The following is a 16281-nucleotide window of genomic DNA, read 5'->3' on the forward strand; positions in this document are numbered from 1 at the left end:
GAGCAGAACTAATACATAGACTTAGAAATCTTTCCGTTATGGGTGATGCTCCTACAGATTTTTAAGTTTATGTAGCCTACACAGTGTAATATGGGCGATACAGTGAGGAAGAAAAAGTCCATTCCCCCAAGGACAGGGTATTTTTGGCAGTTTTATTCCCCTAGGTTTTACATAAACTGCTCAAGTAGTCCAGTCATTAGAGGCCGTGGTAGGGTTATATTTGGATCTAGAACAAAATGCCGAAAAAGCCTGTGGAAGGTTTGACCCTGAAGCAGATGACCATTGTCAGCTTTGATTTTGTTGCCAAAGTTTGTAAATATTTTTTCTAGTGTTGGCCAAACAACTGTGGCTGTCTGGATACTTGTTTGTTTGTGGCACTGGCTAACATTCTTCTCTGATTTCAGTCTGATTATCCTGATGTGGTTTGGATCTGAAGATACTTTCTTAGATCTTTCCTTTTAAAGAACAGCCCTGTTTTAAATGCCCCAGTCATCAGCCCTTAATGTTGCAGATCCTTGCTCTGGAGAACACCCTCCATTTTCTGACTGGAAACCAATGATGGTTCCAGAGGTTTGCTTATGGCAGCAGGAGGTCAGAGACCAGAGTCCAGTTCTGTGCTTTGCCAGAGACATATGTGGGATCTGAGACAAGTCACTGCGTCTATGGTCCATGGTGTTTTATAACGGGGGATTTGAAAATGAGACTGGTGGGATTATTATTTATGTACATTATAACATCAGCTCAGATCCTAGCCGTGGACACCCATTGTGCTAATCACCATGCACAAATAGCGTTAAGAGGCAGGTTGTCCCTCAAAAAGTGTTTTGTCTAAGTATAATCATCAAGGGAGCAGTTGAGCAGCACTCGTCAGCGCCAAAGCCAGGCAGGACACGAGTCTTGACTTCATTGCAAGTGCCCATCTTAGAGAGTTTGGAAGAAGGCTACCGAGATCACACATTGTGTGTATTTGGTGTAAAAAGCCGTAGCGGTGCTCAGTTCCATCTGTTTGCCTGGCGAGAGGGTGTGATTTTGCAGCGTGGTGAGGACCCATGGGCAGCACACCCAGGGAGATTCACCCACCCCCAATGGCGTTTGCCCACACGCAGGCTGCACACGGCAAAGCCTTGACCATCACCGACTGTGCTTGCAAAGTCTGGGTAATTATTAACTCATCTGGAGCAAATGGGACTTTTATTTGCTCGGCAGCTTTCCAAAGGAAAAATTTCCTAGAAATTTTCCTTTCTGTTTGAATTTCCACAGAACTGGGTGTATGTGTGTGAAAACTTTTGTTTGAAAACACAGATTTCAAGGCGGCGGGGACAGAAAGCTGCTGCCGCGCTGCTCAGGGTCACAGCTCCCGACCCCCTCGGGCACAGCAGTGACAGCGACCGGCGGGGCCGGGCCTGTGCCCAGGCTGCGCTCCGGCCCTACAGCGGGGCGGGCACCGCCTTGCCCGCGGCCTCCCGGAGGCGGGCGGCCCCGGAGCAGCGGAGGAGGAGGGCTAGGCCCCGGCCGGCCTCCAGCCCCTGCGGCGCGGCGGCCCAGCGCGGTGCCGGCCCGGCGCGGTGAGTGCCTGCGCGGCGTCGGGGCTCGGGCCGAAGCCGCCGCCGTAAGGTCGTTGCCGAGGCGGGGCCGGCGCGTCGCGTCGCTTCGCTTCGCTTCGCTGGGGCCGGGCCCGGGGTGGTGGAGACCGGGCCGCGCCGGGCGGTATGATCGGCACCGTGCTCTGCTACGTGCTGCTGCCGGCGGCGCGGCTTCTCCGGGCCCTCCAAGGTAACCCGGCCCCGGGCGGGCGGCGGCGGGGGCCAGGGGTGGCCGGTGGCGGCGGGGGCCCGGACCCGGAGGGGCGGGGGGCGGGTCCCCCTTGGCTCCCCCCGCCCCGGCCTGAGGGCGGTGCGGCCGGAGCAGCTTCGGTGGCGGGGAACGGGGGTGGCCCGGATGCCCCGTAGCTCCCCGAGGGCCCCGCCCTGGGCAGCAGGAGAGGCGGGCAGGCCGGGGCCTGGGGCCGCTGCCCAGGTGCCGCAGGCACCTGTGCCGGGCCGGGGCTGCTCGCCCTCGGGGCGGCGGGGAGCCTGGGTTTTTGGAGCAAACAGCTGCCGACTGTTGTGCTGCAGTCGCACATTGCAGTCTGCCTGGAGGCCGCAGCCTCCTGCCCCGGACCGGCGTGCAGGTTTGGGAAGGTCTTTGGAGATGGGCTGCTCTGAGGTCCGTGACTCCCCGAGGACTTGCTGGTGACTCATGGGTGGACTCTTGCTTTGCATGCACCAATGGTTCACTTAGTTTCCTAGATCCTACTGCTGCTGCTTCACAGTCCCTGGTGACTGCGCTGATGTAGAGCCACCCTCCTGCCTGAACCTGTCGCCAGGCCTGGAGCAGCCACCGGTATGCTGCGGTCATAGTGAGCAGCTAACTGACTCCTCTCAAATTCGGCTCCTGTCCTGTAGTAAACAGGCTCTTGTAACAGCTGTGCCTGGCCAGTGGGGTGTGAAAATATTACCTTGGTGCATTGGTGTTTCTGGCGTTCATGAACCTAATTACAAACATACAGAGAGGAGTATGGTTCTTAAAGCTCCATTTCTGACACATACAGAAAGCTTTGACATGAAAGATACAGTAAAAGCATACATGGATGTTGCTGACTCCTGTATGTTACAGCTTTGGCTGGCTGACTGTCACAGGGATATAGCAGAGAAAAAGTGATTTGTAGACAACAGTAATTGCTAGTCAACAGGAGGGACTAGTGTCTGTGCAGAATTCGTAGCAAAACGTAAATGCCGTCATCTCTTACATAGAAACAAGTGAAAAGACTCCCTGTCTTTTTTTACTTTACCCCACCAATATTAGTATATTCAAGTGTTAGATTAACAGTAGGGTTTGTTTTTTTTTTAATTTTTTACCACAGATGTCAGTCATCAGGTTATCTGTAATTCTTACCTGGTCTACTTCTGTGCGTATACTTTCTAATAAGGCTTTTAACTGCATGTTTGTCCCTCTGTGTCTTTATTTTTCATCTCTTAACAACAGAACAGTTTTTCTGTTTCGTTCTTATGATACGTTTGATCCTTTTAGCTGAGGAATGCTTTCTTACTCAATCCCTGGAAAGAAACTTGCTCCAAGTGGTCATCTACAAGAGCTTGGCATCTTAGGCCACGCACCCCATCAACTAACTTCTGCAGACTGTGCCTTTACATGTGTTACTGAGAGCTGATGGTTTCCACAAGGCGGCCTTTTAGCTTGGCTGACTGGTTGTGTAAATTGCATTCTCTAGAGTTGGTAAAGCCATTGCCATCCTGTACAGTTTCAGCAACTTTGACTAACACAACTAGTCTTGGACTGTGGCCTAGCGTTCAGGTAGAGGCGGGATAAGTTTTTCAGGCTGTAACTGTTTTTCTTCAGAGAAGTCATTTGTTGCATTGCTATGCTGAATAGTTGTATTGCGCAGAGTTGCAGGAAATGCATAGGAAAAAGAAAAGAGTGAGTGGGAAAGGATTTCCATCTGTCTTACGTTGGTTTTGTTTGTTTTTAAATGTCAGATGCTTTCTTTACCTGTCGAAAGAATGTGCTTCTGGCGAAGAGCACGTCCACCCAGATAGAAGGCGTCTTTGCTGCAACCAGAGGAAGGTCGGTCCCAGAAGAGCAAGAAGCCCTTCTCCAGCAGTGGCTGGAGGAAGGAGCAGGGAATTTGCCAGACAGCGAGAGTGTTCCAACAGTGGGGAAAGTATCAGTTACACTTACTAGTGACTGGTTAGAAGGTTCAGAGCTATTGATGACTAGCCTCAGTGACCTGAGTTCGGCTCCAGAAGTCACCCGGTGTGCTGGTCAGCAGCTCACAGAGCTACACGCCTTGGCTTCTTCAGAACCACAAGATCATGCAGTGACTGAACTGGCAAAATTACCAGTAGAGGAAACAGTGGCTGTAGCAGGCAGTGCCCCTTGGGCAGCTGTGGTGCCACAGACAGATCACCAGATAGCTGGCTGTGCTGCTATCGATTTAGGAGTGCAGAATGAAGACCCAGCTGTGGTGGCCTGGAGTTTAGCCTGTGATGCAGAAGCAGTGCCAACGGAACCCCCAGCCTGGCCCGTTCAGGATGCGGTACAATTTTGTCCTCTCCCAGCAGAGGTACCCTACCATGGTCAGTAGTAATAGCTCCGAATCTAATGGTCGGGTTGGGATTTCCATTTGTAGTGAATGTGGTCAGGTTATTGTGTCTGGGCTTGCTGTCAGTAAGACAGTGATTGTATCTGTCCATGCAGAATAGACAGGATCTGTCAGTGAAAACTATAAAGTGATTTTTTGCTGAGGGAGGGCTGGTCACAGCTAGTAGTCTCTGCGCTATTAGACCATCTGGTGTGAACATCAATATACGTGCATTTCCCAGGAACTGTGCCGAAGTGCTAGCTTGATAATGTGAAAAGCACCCAAAAGCTGGTCAAGTGTTTCAGTATGCTTGACTCTGGTTTTCGGTTATGCCATCCCCACTAACAACTATCCAAAGGCATCCGAAAAAAGCACCTGAAAACCAGAGTGGGGGCGGGTTTGCTCAGAGACTAGAACACCCTAGCTTAGAGCCGGCAATGTGCGCTTACAGCACAGAAAGTCAGTTGTTTCCTGGGCTGCATCAAAAGAAGTGTGGCCAACAGGTTGTGGGAGGTGATTCTGCCCCTCTACTCCTCCCTTTACCCAGGTGGGGTGAGACCCCACCTGGAGTACTGTGTCCAGCTCTGGAGCCCTATGCACAGGAGGGCCATGAAGATGATCAGAGGGCTGGAGCACCTCTCCTTTGAGGACAGGCTGAGAGAGTTGGGGTTGTTCAGCCTGGAAAAGAGAAGGCTCTGGGGAGACCTTATAGCAGCCTTCCAGTACCTAAAGGGGGCCTACAGGAAGGATGGGGAGGGACTCTTTATCAGGGAGTGTAGCGATAGGATGAGGGGTAACGGTTTTAAACTGGAAGAGGGGAAATTTAGATTAGACATTAGGAAGAAATTCTTTACTGTCGGGGTGGTGAGACACTGGAACAGGTTGCCCAGAGAAATCGTAGATGCCTCATCCCTGGCAGTGTTCAAGGCCAGGCTGGATGGGTCTTTGAGCAGCCTGGTCTAGTGGGAGGTGTCCCTGCCCATGGCAGGGGGGTTGGAACTAGATGGTCTTGAAGGTCCTTTCCAACCCAAACCATTCAACGATTCTGTGAATGAAAATGGCTATTTTCTGGGACCCAGGGGAACAAAAGCATCAGCAGGGTAACCTTTATGGCTGTAACTTGGCTTTTTATTTCTTGCATATAGAGGTCTTCTGGAGAGACTGGGAGGATCTTTCTGTCCAGCCCTGTATGCTAGAGCAGGTCTCGAAAAACACTCCTCTCTTTGAATTTCGAGTCATGTCTTACAACATCCTTGCCCAGGACCTGGTGGAGCAGGGCCTTGATCTCTATCTGCACTGTCATCCAGACATCCTGAACTGGAACTACCGCCTTCCAAACCTTTTGCAGGAGATCCAGCACTGGGATCCTGATGTGAGTATGACTGAGCCCTTCCCACATCAGTGTCACCAGAATTTGAATTCCTTGTTTGATCTAACGACATTTAAAAAAAAAATAGTTGGGGAAAGTCCTAGAAATATACTACCTGCTTGGTAACTGAACACTGATTCCTCTGAGAGTGTTTGAGGCCTTGTGCATACATATGTTTTTTGGTGTCTATCTTGCTTTGATTGTGTTACTGTAGAAACTACTTATACTTTGATAGCAGGGCTTAGCTTCTTTAAACAGCAGAAGTAGAGGAAGAAGAGATAATGTGTGTTTGAGGAGGAAAGGACCGGGTTTATAAGGCAGCACAGGAAGGGAAACCTGCATAATAGAGGACTTAATGACTTTCTCTGTTCCTTGAGTCCTCTTTGTATGATGAAGAGTCTTCTGCCTCACCACTGTAACAATGAATGATAAGCTAATGTGACCCAGAAAGTTACTGCTCCCTATCTGGAAAGTACAGGACAGAGTTGCAGTGATGATCTTTCTGCTTGCAGGGTTGGTACATGAGTGCATTTTTCCGATTTCTTCCTTTCCCAAAACAAGGTAACTAGCAAATACTGGTGGAGCGAGTGAGGTCTCTGCCTTCCTTCCAGGTTCTGTGTCTCCAGGAGGTGCAAGAGAACCATTACTGGGAGCAGCTGGAACCAACGTTCAAGGAGATGGGTATGTCCTGCTTTTGTGTGTGTACCTCCAGCTCATGGGACTGGCCAAGCAGTGCTTCCTGCTTAACATCTTCAAAACACTCGGTCTTGAGAGAGCTCTTCCTGTTTTTCGGGTGGCTGCTGGCCCTACTTCTGAAGCATCTGCCTAGACCTTTACCCTTTCCTTTGTAAGTGATCTCTCTCAGAGTTCACAGATCAGAATAACAAAACTCAGAGGGTCCTAGAAGGACAAGGAGAGAGAAAATACCCTCAGTGATAAATGATAAACTGTGATTATTGGAACAGAATTGGGTATAATGCTGTACCCAAATGTAGTAGGAACCTCTTCTGCTACACAGACTTGCTGAACTCCCCAGCTGATGAGGAGAGCCTGAGGTAGTGACTGGATAAACCTTTTCATAGGTGATGGTTTCTTTTCAGGCTTTGCGTGCTTCTATAAACGGAGAACCGGGACGAAGACAGATGGCTGTGCAGTGTGCTATAAGCACAGCAGGTTCCAGCTGATCACCCTCAGCCCTGTAGAATACTTCCGGCCTGGCCTGGATGTCCTCAATCGGGATAATGTAGGCTTGGTGCTACTGCTACAGCCTCTGCTTCCAGAGGGCCTGGATCGGAAGGCAGTCAGTCCTCTGTGTGTGGCCAACACTCATGTCTTGTTCAATCCCCGGCGGGGAGATATCAAACTGGCCCAGATGGCCTTGCTCCTAGCAGAGATCGACAAGATTGCAAAAACTACTAAAGGCAGCTACTATCCTATCATCTTGTGTGGAGACCTGAACTCTGTACCTGATTCTCCTCTCTACAAATTCATCCGGAATGGTGAACTTTCCTACCATGGGATGCCAGCCTGGAAGGTAGGTGCCAGCCAGAACTGGGATTGGGTAGCTCTTTGTTGCGTGCTGCTAGAGAAATGCGTGGCTGCATTCTTTTTTCTTGTGAGGAAATAGTCTGAATACGGAATTCAGTTATTCATCAGTCTTCCCCAATGCCTCCAGCACTGCTGAGGAAAGATGCGGACAAATGTGTGCATGTTGTTTCCACCACTGCTCTTTTGGTTTCTCTCGAGGCAGACCAGTGATAATAGACCACTTAATTTCAGGTCCTGGTTCTCCCTTGCTATGGGATTTTTGTGCCTGGGTGACTGGAAGTATAAGGAAGTACAGCTCCACCAAGAGTTACTGAAATTTTATGTGGATGTTTGATCTGAAAACAGTTTGAAATGGCCATCTGTGCTAGAGTCTCTTGTGGTTACCTGTTACTGTGTGTCCGTGATCAAATACATCATTGGCTTTCAAGCCAAATCATAAGTTCAATAAGAGATGCCTGCAAAGTATCTTGTTAGGTGACTTCTAGCTAATTGTATCTGTCCCCCCACAGCTGAAGGTTTATTATATCTGCGCCTTATTCTGAATACCTTAGTTCATGCCTTTCTGTGAGGGCATTCTCCTGTCTTGCTACTGGAGATCTTTCCTCTGATCATTCTGATCAGAGGGTGATGCTGGTCTTTCCTCTCCTGTTTCTGGCCTCCTTGCAGGTGTCTGGTCAGGAAGACTTTTCCCAACAGTTGTATTCACGGAAACTGCTGGCCCCACTGTGGCCAAGCTCACTGGGCGTAACGGACAACTGCCAGTATGTCACCCTGTGCCAGCCAAAAAAACCAGGTGAGCTCCAGTGTGCACTGAGAACATGGGTTTGCTGAGGATGGACAGTTTGTGGGCCTTGCTGTCTCCCTGAGTAGCTTGGGCATGTGTTGCATGAGGCACTCAGCAAAGATTCTCTTCTTCTATCCATTTCCTTGGTATGTGAATTCATTTTATTTTTCCTGGAGTCTATTGCTATAGCCTAATTTCTATGATTTTCTTTCTCTAGTCAGGAGTGGAATGTTCTCATACCAGTAACCATTGCTCTATGTATCTCTTTCATATTCCCAGACTTAGGCTTTTCTGCAGTTGTAAACCACGTTCAGCAGCCACAGCTTTCAGCTGCAGGTGTTTGTGGGAATGGTTTTGAGCAGTATTTGCACACCACTGTTAGTAAATCATTCCTCAGAGCCCAGTTACAATCATGACTGTTCTCTACTGTCCTTGGAGAGGATTTTTTTTAAAAAAAAGGAGCACACACTAAATAGCTTTTGTTGGAATCTTGAATGTGGAACTTGTATTTAACCTGATATCCAGAATAATTTTTTCTTTTTCGGCAGACATTTCTTTGAGTTGCACACTAACTGATCTGCTTAAAAGTCCCTTGAAATTGTGATGTCTCAGAGGTCACATTCTTCATTTGTTTCATCAAGGTGCTGACCATGACTGTTGCATTAGCTAAAGGGATGGCAATAACTGTGCTCTGTTCTTCTACATTTACACGTGTGTTCTGTTCTACATTTAGGTTTTTAAGTGATTCCCATTCTCATGATATCAGAGTGCTTGGGCACAAAAACCTGTCTCAAATTAGAGCTAAGAGGTCTAAGGGTCTAAAGAGTATGCAGATGTTCCCTGTAGATGGGACTTCGTGGCAGTTATTTTCTTCTTTTAACTTGTATTTTTCACTGCAGGCAGACGTAAGTACAGCCGGGACTTCCTGCTCCAGTTTCGTTTTTGCGATGTTGCCTGTGAGCGACCACCGCAGCTGGTCCTCTTGGAAGGTGTGACAGATGCTAAACCAGGTATTAATGGGAGATTTTTCAGCTTGGTACTCTCCTAGCTTGATTTTGATGAAAATGTGAGGTGGAGTTAATGCCTGCTGAGAGAAGGGGAAGGCAGAAGGGTGCCTTCTGTGGCTGTGTGATTACTAATGGGTTCCATGAGCGCTCAGAGGAGTACAGTCTTACCACCCTCATACACACTGACTGTGTTCCTCGAGGAACTTCTTATAAAGTGAAATATATATATATAATTCTTTTTTTTCTGCTTCAAGATTTTTGGTGGGGGAGAGCAAACCTGAAGACTATAATGTCACAATGCCACAACATAGATGTCTCTGGATGCCAGTACGCGGTAGACACTGCCTCACGTCTAGGCCTTGTGGCATGGCTGGTTCTGCTCTCTCCATTTCTGTTCTGCCTTTCTAGACAGCCTTTGAGTAAGCTGTAGGCTAAGGCAAATAAACTTTCTTTGCGAGCAAAGGTTAAAGTACCCCAAGCTTTGACAATACTAAATGCTTTAAGACCATGTCCTTAGCAGGACAGAATATGACTTCTCAGTTGTTTGCACTGATCTGCTCTCAGGATGTTCCTGTTAGTCTTAGAGCTGGGGTTTTCTCTGAATGTTTTTCTTTAAGGTGCCTGTGACTGGAAGTTATCTGCTCTTCTTGGGCAAAAAGATTTGTTTGCTGTCAGGAGAAGCTTCGTAGACTTGGGATAAGCAACCTGTTCCAGGATCTATGTAGGTCTGGCTGGAATCTCTTTGCTCCTTTGCAGACTGCCCTGCACACTGGCCGAAGCCTGCTGCTGTGGTGAAAGACCCTGATCCCCAGCCATTTGTCCCAAGGTAATTTGGTGCACCTTCAATGGCCCCACTCTTCAAGCCTGGACTCGTTTTCCTGAGTACTGAAATTCTGGCTGAAGTGAAGACTGAAATAAATGTGAGGGTGGAAGAGAGTAAGGAGGGCTCTCTGGAAGAGACAGATTCACCAAGGGTTGTTGCAGCAGCTGGGTGCTGTTCTGTCAGTTGTGTTGGTGAGGTTGAGAATGAAGGGCATAGGCAGGACTGGGTATTAGAGACAAAGTTCATAGTCCACTTTGCCTTTGGTGTAAGTGGAGTGAGTAATTCTGAAAGACTGTCTTTTGTGTGTTCACAAAGTAGGAATAGTTTGGACAGTTGCATCAGCGAGGAAACATCCAACTTGAGCTGCGACTGCAGTACTGAACACTGCATCATCCTCTTTCCTTCCTTGGTAAACACTGGCTGTTCATGTGCAGGTCTTCAGGCGTTATCCAGCATGGCCTCAACCTGACCTCTGTCTACAGCCACTTCCTGCCACAGAGGGGACGCCCAGAGGTCACAACGATGCCCATGGGGCTTGGAGCCACTGTGGATTATATCTTCTACTCAGCAGAGCCGGTGCAGAATGGGAACAAGGGGGGTGAGTATGGCAATGTGGGGCTTATCCCTGTGATGTTGGCAGAGGGCTGTGAGGCGTGCCAGAATGCATCTGGGTGTTGGGCAGTGCATTTTGTTAAGCTGGAGCGGAGCTACGGGGTGTGACTTCGAAATGATGCACAAAGTATAAGCAAAATTTGCTTGGGTAACATGAGAAGACACTGTTTATCTTTGCTTTGGAACAACTGGAGCCGCTTAGCTTAGGTTCATGTAGACTTTTGAGGAAGCTACAACAGAATGGATTCTGTTCTTTTGTGTAAATATCTTGTGCTTCTGATAACAGGCAGTGCTGGGGGTCCTAAGTTCAAGGCTTGGACTTCTGATCTGAGTGAGATCACACACTGGCCTTAGAAGGTGGTGACTCGTTACCTGACAATGGCACCACCTCTCTGCTACCTGAAACAGGAGTTGTGTTGATTAAAGACTGCGTGTAAATGCATCCAGGCACTGTCTCTGAGCTGGTTCGGATCATGTCAGAATCAACTCTGGGGAGGAGGTTATGAATGAAGAGATGAACTCCTCAGGGAAGAATCTGAAGTTATTGCTAGGACTTAGTACCGTGAAAGGAACTTCGAATGTAAGCAACTGCCTGGTGAATTTAGTATATACTTGATTCCTGGACCTGCAAGTTTATGAAACCAGTGAACAGCAGTATTATAGGATGCTCACTGCTTTCACATCTAGTCTCAAAGGTGCATGCAGCGTTTGCGCAGGCTGTCTTTGTTCATCAGGGGAAGAGTAGGAAGGTATTGATGAGCCATCCCTCTGTGAGTGTATAGACTTAACCTACAGCACCGGTCTCTGGCTGATGTTTATTTCCATTTTCTTTGTCAGGTCGAAGGCTGTACCAGGATGGAGCCCTGAAGCTGCTTGGCCGCCTTTCCCTTCTCTCTGAAGATGTTCTGTTGCTGGCAAATGGCTTACCAAATCATTTTTGTTCATCTGATCATCTCTGCCTGCTGGCTAGCTTTGGCTTGGAGATCTCCAGCCTCAGAGAGGGTTAGTGTTGGTTCCCTTTCCCTAAAGAAAAGCGTTTCTAAATACAGCAGTTGAGGCTCTGGATTTCACAATTTGCTTGCAAGAAAACTCTTTTCCTTGTCAAGCCCTCAAAGTCCCGGTCTTCCCTCACGCCCTTACAAAAATTAGGGATGGGAGACTTGGAGTTCTTTATGCATTGGTATTTTGTTGGTCTCTGCAAACCTGGGCTGTGTTCCCAGTGGGCTTCCAGTTGTATTCAGGTATTACCATCTCTTAAAGGGTTCCGTGTTCCACTGCTTTGTTTAGCAGATGTTTCAGTGCTGCAGGAACCAGCCTAACTCCTATGTTTATTTGATCCTGTGTGAGATCTTCAACGAGCTGGGAAAAAAAGGGGCAACACTGCCTACTTGTGGTTAGTTAATCGCTACCAAGCAGTGGGGCATGCATACGCCAATATTCTTTCACACCAAAACAATGGTTCTTTTAATTTCTCAATGATAGTTAATGAAGTATGGTCCTTCCAGGACTAGTTGTTTTGTTGCCTTTGAGAGTGGTGACTCTGCTAACTGCTTGGAAATGGCTTTTACTTAATAATGTTTAAGGGCTGCCTTGCTGGCAGAAGGCTTTGTGTAGTTGAACAGTTTCTACAAGAAGCTGCCTGCTGCGACTAATGGGCCAGGGAATGGGATTGCTAGGAATGGAGTCGGGGGTTCTAGAGCCACCCGCAGGAGCACCACAACAGCAAAAGCCTAGAGGCCTTGGGGAAGGCTTCCTTCCTTTTTAACAGTCTCAGAATGATATCTAGCTTGGCACTTGTTGGAAAAATATTTACGATCCTCCCAGTGAATATCAGGTGGAAAAAATTGTCCTGTAATCCACGACAACCCCAGGAGGCTATAGCTGTGGGAGGTCCCAAAATAGACATGAAAGTGGAAAGCATGTGAAATGCAGCAGAGCCATCAGATGGAAGAGCTGATAACTTGTCACTTGCCCTACTCTTTCTCTGTGCCCTCCCTATTCCATTCAATCTGCCAGAGGTCAGATAGCCAACCAGAAGCATCCTCCTGCGCCAGAATTAAGTTCATGCTACTGCCGCCCTCTGGAGCCAGCCACATTTAGGTGGGTAGAACCTATAGGACTGACTCCTGTCTCTTGACAGGCATTGGGTGGGAGGGGAAAGCCGTGTAACTTGGAGCCAGATTGTCAGACACTTGGATCCCAGTGTACCTTTGGTGTCCTATCAGTGTACTTTTGTCAGCAGTGTCTTGGCCAGTACAAAACCAATAGAACTGTACCTGTTGCTAGGGCAGATTCCCCAGTTCAGCCTGATATTTGATTCTCAGTTTTTACATGAGAGATGAGAGCAATATTGGCAGAAACATGAATCTTCTGTTCACAAATAAGGCAGGGAAATCTGGTCCCACCTCAGGTTTTTGTGTGAAGGTATGAGGACGCTTGACATACTGTTCTCTCTTCCTGGGTTATATTGGGGGACTTTCATATTTTAAATGTTACTTTCTTTATTGAAAAATAAATTTTTTCTAATCTAAGAAAAAAACACAACTGCAGCACCTTGTGCTCCTGGCAGCTGAACCCTCCAAGGACTTGCTTAACAAGGCTTTGCTGGCTGGGATGTGAAAGAGGAGTGGACAGATTAGCTACACAAGATAGTAGTGATGAGGGTTCAAGAGAGGGAAGGAATGGGCCTAGCTCTTGTCTCCCAGCTCATCCCCAAATCCCAGTGGTGGTTTATTTGCCATCGGGCTTGTCTTGCAAAATGCTCTGCATTCAGGAACCCTTCCCCTCCTCCCAAAGAAAGCAAACACTGCTGATCCTTTACAGCTCACGTCTGTAAACTCTACAGAAACAGAGCGGGGTGTGGGGATTATGTTCTGTGCCCATATGATTGTGTAAGGGCTGCATGTTCCCTTCTTGCCCCTGCCAGATGGTGTGCTATTTGCCTGGTGATGTGTGGATGGCTTTTGCTACCCCAGCTGGGATAACATGTAGGATCCCATATAAGTGAACAGCAGTCTGGGGCCAAATAAGTTTGCAGCTTTCCTTGCCTTTAGTTTCACAGGTGAAGGTTCTGGCATAGCACTGGTGTTTGTACATGGGGAGAAATGCAGAGCTGTGTATTTTTATGGCTCTGTTTATCTGACAGTTGCACTAATTTCTGAAAGTACTCTTATTCTGATTTTGTAATTGGTTGTATTTGTAAAGTGAGGGGAGGAGAGGGAGACTGGTGAACTGAGAGCTTTATTTCCTGCCAGGAAAGCTCTCAAGAGGTTGCTTGAACACAGGAAAGCCTGGTTGCAGGTAACTCCCACCAGCTGGTAACATTGTAATAGGAAACTTGGAAGACACTAAAAGTTTAAAAACAACCAACAAAAGCAAAACAAAAACCACTATCACACATAGCGTTGACACTTACAACTTTGGCTGTCTGCTTTAGTTGTAATTGCTGGTGGGGTCTGATCGTCAGTTGATGGGGGGGGGTGCGTATTTATGTGAAAGCAGCCCCCCTGCCCCACCTATTGGACCCATAAGGTGTGCACAGTACACCGTCGGATGAACTGGTTGCCCCTGCCCTGACTGAAGCAGCCTGCCAATCCTGTGATGTAACTGAGGCATAGGAGCTGTGCTTCAACATCACAAGTGCTTCTTCTGTTTTATTTAAACCAAAGACTTGACTTTTCTTTTGGGTAACTTGCATGAAGGCATCTCTCAGGGAGCTTTTCAGTTCCAGCTATATTTTGTTGGAAAATCTAATGTTCCATGGGTCAAGCTAATGGTTTCCTCTTTCAATATGTGAAATAGTGTGGTATGAACTCGGAATGGTTAACTTGTTGAACGCTGGATATGGAGTCATGTGCTGAGAAACCCCAGGATAATGCCTGCAAGTCCTCTGATTCTTCTCTCTGAAGGCTAGAAAGCTCCTTGAGGGACCTGCAGCTCCTGGAGCCCTGGCTCACAGATGCTTCCTTGGGCATTCATGGGTGAAACTATTGCAGAAATGCAGGACCATTGCTAGTGACTGCATACAGAGAGACAAAGGCAGAGCTGAAGAGTTGATTGCTGTGGTTGTTTTGACCACTGTCCCTGAAGCTCTGGTATAGACCCCTACAGAGTTAACTGTTTCAGGAAAGAAAAAAAACCCCCGTGTTCTAGAGCACTTTGGAGTTAACATCAAATGGATCTGAAGATCTGTGAATGCTTCCAGCTGTAGGGGACTATAGGAGAAGTTTGGAGGTAGGGTGGGTAGAAAGTGCCCCTACCACTAAAATAGCAACTAGTGTATAGTTGTAGGGAGAAAACGTGTTCTGTGATGCTTTAAGAATAGCACACAGTGATATAATAAGAGGCTGTGCTAATGAGCAACTCATGGTGGGAAGCAGAACTAAGATTCCAGATGTAGCTCTGAACACTGTTTCCTGACCGAAATGCATGACTAGTTGTCATTAACACAACTTTCTGATGAATTACAGAGGGGTCTGTAAAAGGTTATCAAAGTGAAACAACAGGAATATCTGCTATACTGAGAAAGGGAATGCAGGTATCCTAGAGGTAGGATCATCTGCATCATCTTAGTAGTGATGTAGAGCTCAGGGAGACTGGTACTTAGGGGCAGGGATGCCAGAGGCCACTGGCAGTGTGTGTACATACCCTGTTACCAGTCTCCTAAGCTGCAGGAGCACGCGGCTGTAGAGGCAAACACGTTTGACAAAGCATCTTTGCTATACCACAGCTTAGATTGCACCACAGCTGCTAGGCTGTATTTAGTTGTGCTGTTTAGATAGAAGTTGGACATCCTTCACTTTCTCAGAGTTTTAAGTTCATCACTTCAGGAGGATGCCCTTTATAATCAGTTTTCCCAATTACATGGGATGGTGGGAGAAGCAGTAAACAATATAATGGCTTTAGTTTCTTTCCTTTTCTCAATAAATGAAACTTGGCTGCTGTTTGAGGTCTTCTTTCTCCATGCCCTTCCCTTATGAGGTATCTCTCCAGCAGCTGTTTTCCCACGACTGCCGTATCCAGTTATCTTTCTGAGTTACTGATGTTTATTTCTTTCTGCAGCTGTATTTCTTCAGTTAAAAGCTGTGGGTGAAATTCTTTAGGGCTCTCTTATTATAAACTCAACATTTCAGTAGCATCAAGCCATAAGATAGTGGGTTCCCTCACCCCTGAAGAGTTAAGTGGGAGAGGTGGAAGCTCTGAAACCAACACTTATGTGGGAATAACTCTTGTTATATAAAACAAAAAAAAAAAGTTTAAGATTTATCATTTGTGCCCTTTATGCCACCTGCTTTGTGAAGCACAGGAGAACTCTGAAATATAATTGACCTTAGTTCGTCTTTTCTGAGGAGTCTCTTAGAGGCTCTTAGAACAGTTCAGCATCTCAGAGAGAATCTCTTTAAGATCAGAGGAAGGTATGTGTCTCCTGCTCCTAACGGTACTTGAGAGCGGTGTTGGCAAACAGTCTGCAAAGCAGAAGGTGTTGCTACAGTGCAATTTCTCCTCCCATTGCCACCACCTCACTAATGAACGTTTATTGAATGTACTGTTAGGAATTTGCAGACATCCATGGTTCATACAAATGCAGATGGAGCCTTTTGTGGCTCATCTAAAGGAGGAGCACACAAGCCTTAGTGGGATACCACCTCCTTTCAGTAGGCTTCCCGTTGTGCGAGTTAATTGAATTGTTGGCTGTGACCTGCTCCTTACCAGGCTGTAGCTGCCTGGCCTGTAGTGCTTTCCATAGCGCCAGTCATGCTGAAATGCGCAAGCTGCATGATCGCTGCTATTGAATGCACTGTGTCGCGTTTCAAAGTAGGATACTGAATTTCTCTAGAGAACTCACCTGCTATAATGATAACAAAGATGACCGATTTAACAGCTGGCATGCCTCAAGCTCCTTCTTTTTGTCAGCTGTGCAAGTTTGGCTTCTCCTGTCAAGGCAAGTTATCCTCCAACTTCCACTGAAAATGTCATTCTAGTCTTGAAGCTCTTTTTCCT

The 16281-nt window shown here is 47.4% G+C and overlaps 1 protein-coding gene across 13 annotated transcripts in view; it reads left to right on the forward strand.

Moving 5' to 3' along the window:
* The first annotated feature begins 1371 nt into the window (after positions 1-1371).
* Positions 1372-16281, forward strand: part of ANGEL1 (angel homolog 1) — a 92889-nt gene continuing 77979 nt past the window's right edge. For 4 of the 13 annotated variants that reach the window (XR_008466333.1, XM_054200839.1, XM_054200838.1 and 1 more), the window contains exons 1-10: positions 1596-1773; positions 3534-4133; positions 5284-5510; positions 6119-6188; positions 6608-7041; positions 7722-7848; positions 8739-8849; positions 9603-9672; positions 10104-10267; positions 11119-11283. Coding sequence is in view for 11 of the 13 variants with exons in the window: in XM_054200839.1 (XP_054056814.1) it covers positions 1710-1773; positions 3534-4133; positions 5284-5510; positions 6119-6188; positions 6608-7041; positions 7722-7848; positions 8739-8849; positions 9603-9672; positions 10104-10267; positions 11119-11283 (2032 nt within the window). In the remaining 2 variants the exon portion in view is untranslated. Of the gene's footprint in view, positions 1566-1594; positions 1774-1955; positions 2206-3533; positions 4134-5283; positions 5511-6118; positions 6189-6607; positions 7042-7721; positions 7849-8738; positions 8850-9602; positions 9673-10103; positions 10268-11118; positions 11284-16281 lie in introns of those variants that run through there. The other 9 variants (XR_008466334.1, XM_054200842.1, XM_054200843.1 and 6 more) reach the window with 6 other exon arrangements.

The sequence above is a fragment of the Rissa tridactyla genome, chromosome 4, assembly GCF_028500815.1.
Source record: "Rissa tridactyla isolate bRisTri1 chromosome 4, bRisTri1.patW.cur.20221130, whole genome shotgun sequence".
Taxonomy (NCBI): domain Eukaryota; kingdom Metazoa; phylum Chordata; class Aves; order Charadriiformes; family Laridae; genus Rissa; species Rissa tridactyla.